Genomic DNA, 10,066 nt, shown 5'->3' on the forward strand with positions numbered 1-10,066 from the left:
ATGTAAGGGGGTCTGAATACTTTCCGTACCCACTGTATATATGAGCAATATCACTCGAGTACGAGAGCGATACCGACTCTATATCAGCATGGCTGTGATTAGGCCAGAGGCACGAGGCCGCAGGCAATCACAGCCGCTGATATAGAGCTGGTATCGCTAAGCACAGTCCAGTGGCGTAATGTTGCTTTGAAGATCAAATTGAATGTTTAATGTTGTGTTTTCAGGTTTGTCTCATGAGCAGAACATGGCAAAAATGAGGCTGTTGACGTTCATGGGCATGGCAGTAGAGATGAAGGAGATCTTGTTCGACACCATGCAGCAGGAGCTGCAAATCGGTGCTGAAGATGTGGAGGCCTTCGTCATTGACGGTACGGCTCTGCACTCCCTTTGCAGACCATTTAAACTATATATGTGACCCTGGACCACAAAAGTCATAAGTGTCAATTTTTCGAAATGAAGCTGAATAAGCTTTCCATTGATGTATGGTTTGTTAGGATAGGACAATATTTGGTCAAGATACAACTATTTGAAAATCTGGAATCTGAGGGTGCAAAAAAATCAAAATACTGAGAAAATTGCCTTTAAAGTTGTCCAAATTAAGTTCTTAGCAATGCGTATTACTAATCAAAATTTAAGTTTTGATATATTTACGGTAGGAAATTTACAAAATACCTTCATGGAACATGATCTTTACTTGATATCCTAATGATTTTTGGCATAAAAGAAAAATCAATAATTTTGACCCATACAATGTATTTTTGGCTATTGCTACAAATATATCCCAGCGACTTAAGACTCCAGGGTCACATATTTTAAATGTAACTGTTTTGTCATTACATGTTATGTCTGTATGTGGTAATTTATGTATTCGGCTGCTGTGTTCTGAGTCAAGTTTCCCTGACTGGGACAATAAAGTATAACCTTAAACCTAAATTCTACCGTTTCTGTAAATTGAACGTTAAAAAAGCTTTGCGTCCACGTTTTTGTACAACAGCACATACTTACTGTGTTTTCCTGTGAATTTCTAGCTGTTCGGACCAAAATGGTTTATTGCAAGATCGACCAGACACAGCGGAAGGTTGTAGTGAGGTAAGTCGTTTCCCAATTTCAATTTCAGACAAATTGAAAACACACAAATCCACTAAGTTAGTGAGCAGTAGTAGTAAGGGTTGTGTTTGAAAATCTGCCCATACTGACACGATTGGCTTCTCTCTCGCTTCCTGTAGCCACAGCACACACCGCACCTTTGGCAAACAGCAGTGGCAGCAGCTGCATGACACACTGTGCTCCTGGAAACAGAATCTGGCTACCGTGAAGAGCAGCCTTCAGACGCTCTCTCCCACTGCCTGACACAGCTGCTTCTGTTTTTATGTACATCCAATAAAAGACCCATGAAGACCATCATGTTTCTGCTTCACTGTCAGTGCTGTATAAAGGATAATGGACAGGCAGGCGGTCATTATTGTGAAACGAACCCCCTTCAGGGTCCATTGATGTTTTATCACTCTTAAAGAAACACTACAAACACACATTTCATTTTATGGATGTGAAATTTTCCTATTAATATTAACAGTTGTATTTAATGGCAGTGAAGCAATGCAACTGGTAGATCACATGACAATGACAGCATGACGAACGTATGTTCGGATTACATTCATACTATATAGAACACACTTTTTTAACCATCGCAAAGTAATTACTTATTCTAAAGAAGTATGTACTCAAAGAGTATGTTATTTCAGACAGCCATTGAGTGTCAAAGGCTGAAGAGATGTGAATGATGAAGGTGAAACTGGAAGTGAATGAGAGACAATTCCCTGGTTACTGGATTGAACCACAATGTGCCTTCTATTTAGCAGGACGAAGATGAACTCTGGAAATGAGGATTATGATAAAGACATTTTTGAATCCTTTAGGCATGTTAATAGTTGCATGACGACATACAAGTTAGTTTCAACATTTTCAGCACAGTTGATTTTGATGCTGAACGATGTGTTGTGTGAGATTTACCAGTTATGTCTCCTTTTCTCTGTCCACTGTGTCCATTTCATGACCCCGTTTTATCAGAGAGTGAATCATATTTCTGCTCTGAGAGAAGTCGTAGCTGTTTCTTATCTCTGGTTATACGGTGGCCCCACAAAGTATTCAGGCACTTAAGACACACTTAAAAATGAATTTCATTGCATTAGTGGATGTATGAAGTCAGTTTTCCTCAAGTTCACACAGGTGTAGGACATTACATTTACTTAACATGATCCACTAATATTTAACTATATAAAGGGGGGGAAACAATGTGCATTTACTTTAAATTTGTTTTTTTTGGTTTTTTAGCTTTTACATTTTTAAATTGTAACTTTATATTTATTATATAAAGGTATTTTAGGATGACGATGCATCAACCAGTGTGTTATCAACTGAAAATGTCGTAACACTTTGAATTCAAATTAAATGATTTCATTGAATAGCCTATAGGGTTATATGAATAATGAAGACTATGTAGCCTTCTGAAATGCACATATGACTTTTGAATAATAACCCATTAATTACAATTAATAATATTAAAAACATAAATAAATGATAACATCCAGGATGAGGTGGCTGGGGCATCTTACCCCATGATCTACTTTTATATTTTCACTTCAAAGTATTTGTTTTTCTCCACAAATCTAAAAACATTATTGTGTCCAGAAATTTCCAGAGACCCAAAAATAAGCTAAATTAACATCAAAACTGAGTGACTAAATCTCACAAATGTTGATATTCAGATGAAATGACCAAATTGAATAGAAGTCATTTATTAAATATGCTGAGATGAGATTTTATGCCATATATGATACAAACTTCTTTTTGCAAAACGCTTTGCTTGTGCTATTTCTTTAAAATAAAGTCCACTTGGTTTGATATTTTGTTATGTAATTCAATTACCTTCAGACTTTTTCTAGTTCTAACGTTTCCAGTTCCCTTTTTGGGGGGCTCTCTGTACATATTTCATAACTTTCTGTGTGATAACCTGTTTGTTTTTAATAAATAGCCTGCAGGCATTTGAGTAATAGTTGGGTGATAGTTTTCTGCTGAGCTTAAAATGCTTTGCCAGAGCTGATGAAAGTCGATATCTTAATTTCAGCGCAAAATAAACAGAATAAATCTTTTCCTCAGCGTGCGTTTGTAAACTTGGCATACTTACGACACTGTAAAACACGAATCCAGCAACCTAGCAGGAGATATTTCCCATTTGTAGAGAAATTATCGCATTTCCAGCAGCAGACCCCAGTTATCTATCATTATTCATCCAGAGCAGAGCGCATGTTTAAAATCCTCCGGGGTTTTGACGAGTTCAACGTCGTCTGGTCTTACACAGCCGATAAAGACAGGAATGTGACTCTTATATCAGCTCTCTGCCAGGTCCGGTGCGGACAGACGCTGAAACTGCCTCAGCGTTCAGTCTAGCAGTTTATGGCAAGCCGATTTAACATTTAATCCTTAAAACGTACTGGTAGGGTACAACCATAGACTGTAACAAAAAAAAAAGATGGACGACGCACCTTCAATCTCTTCCATTGAAGAAAAGTGAAGACGCCATTGTCCCATATTGCGCTGATTTGGGACCAGAGTCTGCGCAGTAGAGAACTCGCGACCAGAGTCTGCGCAGTAGCGAGCGAAGTGGAGCTGCCACCCTCTCTCCCGCAGAATGGATAGCAAGCACACGCCCCTGACCCCATTTTAATTAGCCTGACTGCTCCAATTTTTGTCTGCTGAGAGGATTGTGTTAAAATAAGGTAAATACAACTCCAATATCCTCCTAAAGATCCCGAAAAAGTCAGTTGGCGCCTCAGTTCACTCGAGAAGCTGTCAGTCTCAGCTGTCAATCATGACTTCACACTCCCGTTTTATAGCATCACTTAACTAACTAAAACCAAAATTATTTCAACAACGAACACTTGAACTTACATCAGCGTGATCAAATCTACATCAAATGACAAAAGTCATCTTTGGAAAAAAATTATTTGAAGTGAAATGTAATTATTTCGTTTGTCTCATGTCCCATTAGATTACATGGAGAGGGCGGGGTTTATGACCTATACTGGGACCAGCCAACTGTTGTTTGAAAATAAATCATACAAGTGGTTTATTTTGTTTAAAAATCTTATAAATGAGGTGGCAAGGGGGACCTTTTACCCCACACACGGGGTAAAAGGCTCACCAGCATGGGCACGCAGTATTGATACAAATACTTTAGCTAAAATAATGTTTTTAATAATGTCTATGTTAATACTTGTTCAAAACAATCACTTTGTCACTCAGCTAAGTTTTTACTATTTTCAGCTTATTTTGATAAATAAAATAATTATTTTTTGTTCACTAAATATAATGTCATTAAAATATATTAATATAAAAATATTTTTTTAAAAGAGAAACAAAATTATTTTAAAAAGTAAAGATTTTGAAAGCATTGAAGGAGATCCCATAATAATGTAATATAGATTTACAGTAGTACCAACAAATTACATTTTATTATATGATATGATTAATATCCTATTTTTAAATATGATGATTTCATTATAAAATATGGTGATTATTTTTAAGGTGGACACCTAACTTAATATATGATATTTATTATTTGCCATCTGAATCTAAGCATGTCATGTCAACAATCGGAAAAGTCAGCCAGCTATTTATTATCATGTTAATAATTGTGCCTTTCACCCCAACAGCAGGGGTGCTGTTTACCCCAAATACCATACTTTTACATATTCTTCCGTTATTGAAAAACTGTTGCTTTAATTACCTTAAACCAAACTGATTAAGAAGACCTTAAACCTTAAACAAAACTTCATTAAGAAGACCTTTGTCTCAAAATATATTCAATAATTTTAGCGATTTGTATTTGCTACGTAAATCTATAACATTTTTAAAAACATCAAATATTAGATCAAATTAGAACAGAATCAACTTTGCGCTGCTGCCCGCATCAAGGATCGACAAATTTGCATGTGCATCTTGAAAAGTTTTTGTGCCATCTAGTGGTTTAGAGGAAAATAAGATCAAAGGCGCCTTTTACCCCGGGGCACCTCTATTTTCATGCTACTACTCATTTTTTCAGCTATCTATTCCATTAGGTACTAGTACTTATTTGTTGACTACTACTGCTTATTCTTTATACTAGTACTTTTTAAAAGATTCTAGTACTTATTCATTAGATAGTTAGGTCTTATTACTGGTACTCATTCATTAGATACTAGTACCTAATAAATAGATACTAGTACTTATTTTTTAGATATAGTACTTATTCATTAGATACTACATATTAAATAGATGATAATACTCATTCATTCAATACGTGTACATATTAAATAGATACTACTGTAGTAGCCTACTTATTTCAGTAGTAACTAGTAACTATTCTGTTGTTACTAGTAACACATTTCACATTTTTATGAGCATCTGTCATTCAGATAACTATTCAGGTTTGAATATGTATTCCAATTGCGACTAGTACATATTTTTATGTTATACCTTAGGTACTACATTTCTTTAGATACTTGTACCTATTGTTAGATACTTAATCATTAGATACTAGTATTTATTATTTAAATACTTGCACCTATTAAATAGATATTTATTTATTAGTATGTATTTATTACATATTAGTATTCATTCATTAGATGCTATTTTTATTATTAGATACTAGTGTTTATTCAATAGATACTTGTACACATGTATTAGATACTTATTCCAAATGTTACTGGTAAGATTTTTAATCGAACACAACCGTGGCTATTCTGACTAGTACATAACATAAGTCGAGTAAAAAAGCAGTTAGTATAATTAGATTTATTACTAGTAATAATTGCAATAGATGCTAGGGTCTAATAAATGGGTTCTAGTAATGAATAACTATTAGGATCTACAAGTATTTAATGAAAAGTAATAGTATTTAATAAATACGTACTAGTATCTAATGAATACCTATTAGTAATATATTAAAAACATACTAGTCACCATTGGAATACATACTGAATAGTTGATATCTGAATGACAGATACCCATAGAATTCAATGGTAAACATTGACAGTAGAATAGTTACTAGTCACTACTGAAATAAATACTAGTATCTAATAAATACGAACTAGTATCTAATAAATAAGTACTAGTAGCTAAAGAATAAGCACTAGCAGCTAAGTACTAGTAGCTATACTTAGTCGAATATATACTAGTTATCTAAAAAAAAATAATAAAGAGAGAAAATAATTAAATAAGAACTTTTAGCATCAAAATAGATACTAGTAGGTTTTATAGATGTTAAAACGGCTTGCCATAGTATGCTGCTGCAACAGTGTCCAGACCCCTGCTGAAATAGTGCAGCCTATTACTGTTCAATTAGCACCAGTCTCCAGGAGGAGCACAAATACATCACTGCTGTTAAACTGTGGACTTTTCCTGGCTGGAGATCATCTGGGTGAGGCAGAGGAGTTGCCTTCCCCAGAAAGCATAGATATGAGGTAATCAGGTTATAAAGTGATGAGGTTTGTCTGTGCTGTTTGGTATGTTCAAGATATTTATAAAAATTTATTTATTTTTTGTGGTCTCCATGGAGCATGAAGTCATCTTATCAGATGCATGGTAATGCATTGAGAGCCTTGTTGATGTTTCATAGTTGACATGAACATATGGTTCTGGTGAATGTTTTTATGGTTAAAGACACGTGCTTCTGTACGTTTAACAATGCTCTTGAGAATCGTTTGGACTAGAAATAACAAACATGGTTAATTACAAACATGCAGTCTGTAATTACATCCTGCACTCCTCAAGGCTCAAAGCCAGGGCTTTAGTCTCCTGACAATGAATATGTCATTAGTACAAGCCTGTATCACTCACATCAAAACGATTGCCTCTGTCTACTATGGGATAGTACTAACACGGCAAAAAAAAAAAAAAAAATCCATTTTACAATCTAAATTTTAGATGTCAGCTAGAGACTGGCAAATCAAATTGTCATTTTTCTCAGAATATATATGGTTTTCTTTATAGTGTTGGTTTCAAATATAGTGGGGTTTTTTTTGTTTTTTTGTTTTTTGTGAATTCTGTCCTCCAAACATATGCACATTATCGTTATTATAGTTAACTAATACCAAAACCATAAAACATTACCATTACTTAAAACATGTTTTTATAAAAATTAAAACTAATAAAAATTACAAAGACTCACAACAAAATTACTAAAATATTAACTAAAATTAAAACCAAAAATATGAAAATAAAAAATAATTCAAAACATTTATAAAAACCTATAATAGTATCTCAGTGATATTAAAATAACACTGATTCAGACAAGAGTAAACTATAAAATAAAGGTCAAAAGTTGTTTTCAGAAATAATGTTTTTCATAAATGCGATGTTGGGGCAAGCTGTCACGTGTGTTTTAAATATAATTTTATAAAATTCATTAATTGTTGCTCATTAAAAAATGGTTTAATATTTTGTGTTACCTTTTCCATTTCGTTTTATGAAAGGTTTTGATTCATTATCACAAGATTATGAAAATTCAATTTAACATTTGCTCAAAGCTTTCAACCACTAGAACTGTGGACAGCAAGTTTTCAGTGCCATCTAGTGGTTCATGAAAGTAACATCCACCTGTGGCTGAAATGCTTTAGGTATAGTTCACCCAGGGAAAAAAAATCTGTTATCATTTACTTACCCTCAAGCTGTTCCAAACCTGTATGAATTTCTTTCTTCTGTGGAACATGAAAGGAGATATTTCGAAGAATGTGTGTAACCAAAGAGTTGATGGTCCCTGTTGACTTCTATTGTAGCTATCTTTTTTTCCATACTGTGGAAGCCAATGGGGTCCATCAACTGTTTGGTTAATCTTATTCCTCAAAATATCTTCTTTTATGTTCAAAAGAAGAAAGAAAGTCATAAAGGTTTGTAGCAACTTGAGGGTGAGTAATGATTATTTTTGGGTGAACTATCCCTTTAATTTTTCATATATATAATTTTTAATAGTATATTCATTGTTGCAAACTAAAAGGTTAATATATGCAATATCCTTGTCTCTTTTGTTTTCATAAAATATAATAATGTCTTTCTGATTATACTGGTACTGGTCTGATTAACATTCACAGTGGTGAAAACATATTTATAAAAAATAAAATTACAGTCAAAATTGTCTTCAGCATTACAAAAATCACAAACATCATGAATAGGGATGTAACGAAAATCGATACAAATATGTGACGATTAAAATCGGTTGATATGTTACATTTGGGGGTGGGAGTTTATATGAATGAATCTCTGAGGTGTGTGTCGCTATGGCTGCTCTCACAGAGACGGGCTGTTTTTACCACGAAAGCAGTCTGCCCCTGTTCGTTCGCGGAAGGCGGCCCCACCTCCCCGCTCTCATGTTTCTCTCCTCCCAATTACCTCGGACGAAGCAATGGCGAGCTCGGGGGTTGAATGATCAGGCTTGAGCAATTTCATGCTGGCACACATCATGCGTGCCTGATCTGCCAGTGTGTGTTACACATGAGGATCAGCGCCCCTCGATACACCGAGCGGCTTAATCCTCCTAGACAGATCAAAGCAGAGTGCTGGCAGCTTCGCATTTGTGTGTGCGTCGCTGAGCCCCGCCTCCCCCGCTCTTGTGTTTCTCTCCTCCCAGTTACTCGGAGGAAGAAAGGGCCAACTCGCGGGGATGAGCGATCAGGCATGAGTGATTTAACGCCGGCAAAAGCCCCCATGTGCATCACTCTCCACGCAGCTCTTTGATCCGCCAGTGTGTTTACACGTGAGGATTGGCGCCTCACATTGTCGAGCAGCGCAATCCTTCTAAGAGGATCGGAGCAGATTGCTGTCACCAATGATTCAATATCGCTGACAGCTTCATATTTGAATGCGCCTCTCGCCTGGGCCACACCCACGCTGAAAGATCATCAGTATTCTTCTTCTAATGAGTGGTTTGATCTTTTTAGGCGGATTAAAAGAGAATGCTGATTAATATCACTGACAGCTTCCAATTGTTGAACGTTGAGGCAGCGCGCACGCTCTCACTATGAGAACATTAAGTCTAGCGAAGCATTTTTTGAAAGCATTTTCAAAAGAGAGCAAAATTCCTCTTCTGAGTGTGGGGTCCCCATACGGCGACCAGCCGCTCTAATTAATCCAACTCCTTGTCACGTGGGCTGAGGCCTGGCAGACACGTCCTGCGCTCCGAGGTGAGGAATTTGCAGGCGATAGGAGCCGTAGAAACGGTTCCCCCAGCTCAAAGCTCAGGCACCTGAACCAAGCCCTCATGAAACGGCTGTTCAGGATGATTACATTGAAACAGATCCTCTCGCAAGTGTGCCCAGGGGACCAGACATCCAGATAGCCCCCCACCACAGACGATTCTTGAGATTTGCCTTCGAGGGAGTGGCATATCAATACACGGTCCTTGCCTTTGGACTGTCCCTAGCTCCTCGCACTTTTACGAAGTGCATGGATGAATTACCTCGATGACTGGCTCATCTTGGCCCAGTCGGAGGTTGAGCTACTATTTCACAGATCCTTCCTCCTCAGCCACTCAGAATGCCTGGTATTTAGGGTCAATTTTGCCAAGAGCACGCTGTCCCCCAGCCAACGGATCTCGTTCCTGGGAACAGTTCTCAACTCAGCCCGAATGAGGGTGGTAGTCGCGTCAGAACGTGCAGTGGCTATTCAGCAGCTCGTGGCCTCATTCAAAGTTGGAGCCCCTCGCCCTCTCAAGGCGTTTCAGAAGATGCTTCGGACGCCTTCGTGTCAAGGTGGACCGGGCCTGCGTAGCAGCTCTGGTACCTTGGAAAGACTCGGTGGATGGAACGTGGCGTACTCCAGGCAATGATCTGCAGAAGGAAGGTGGTCTTGACAGACGCTTCCAACACGGGTGTGCCGGGGAGGTTGAACCAAGCAGCAGACATGCTATCTCGGAGCAACATCCCCTCAGAAGAGTGGATGCTCCACCCACATACGGTTCAAAGAATCTGGGAGATCTTCGGCAAGGCAGAGGTTGACCTCTTCACCTCAGAAGGCAACTCTCACTGACCAATTT

General features: G+C 37.3%; 1 protein-coding gene across 1 annotated transcript in view; it reads left to right on the forward strand.

Moving 5' to 3' along the window:
• LOC107670641 (eukaryotic translation initiation factor 3 subunit M-like) overlaps window positions 1-1,401 on the forward strand; it is a 7,927-nt gene extending 6,526 nt beyond the window's left edge. Inside the window, exons 9-11 of the mRNA XM_016463315.1 lie at window positions 225-368; window positions 1,029-1,089; window positions 1,227-1,401. Coding sequence (XP_016318801.1) covers window positions 225-368; window positions 1,029-1,089; window positions 1,227-1,350 — 329 coding nt within the window. The 3' untranslated portion in view covers window positions 1,351-1,401. The remainder of the gene's footprint in view (window positions 1-224; window positions 369-1,028; window positions 1,090-1,226) is intronic.
• The last annotated feature ends 8,665 nt before the right edge of the window (window positions 1,402-10,066 follow it).

The sequence above is a fragment of the Sinocyclocheilus anshuiensis genome, unplaced genomic scaffold, assembly GCF_001515605.1.
Source record: "Sinocyclocheilus anshuiensis isolate Anshui unplaced genomic scaffold, SAMN03320099.WGS_v1.1 scaffold140, whole genome shotgun sequence".
In the NCBI taxonomy this organism is placed as follows: Eukaryota; Metazoa; Chordata; class Actinopteri; order Cypriniformes; family Cyprinidae; genus Sinocyclocheilus; species Sinocyclocheilus anshuiensis.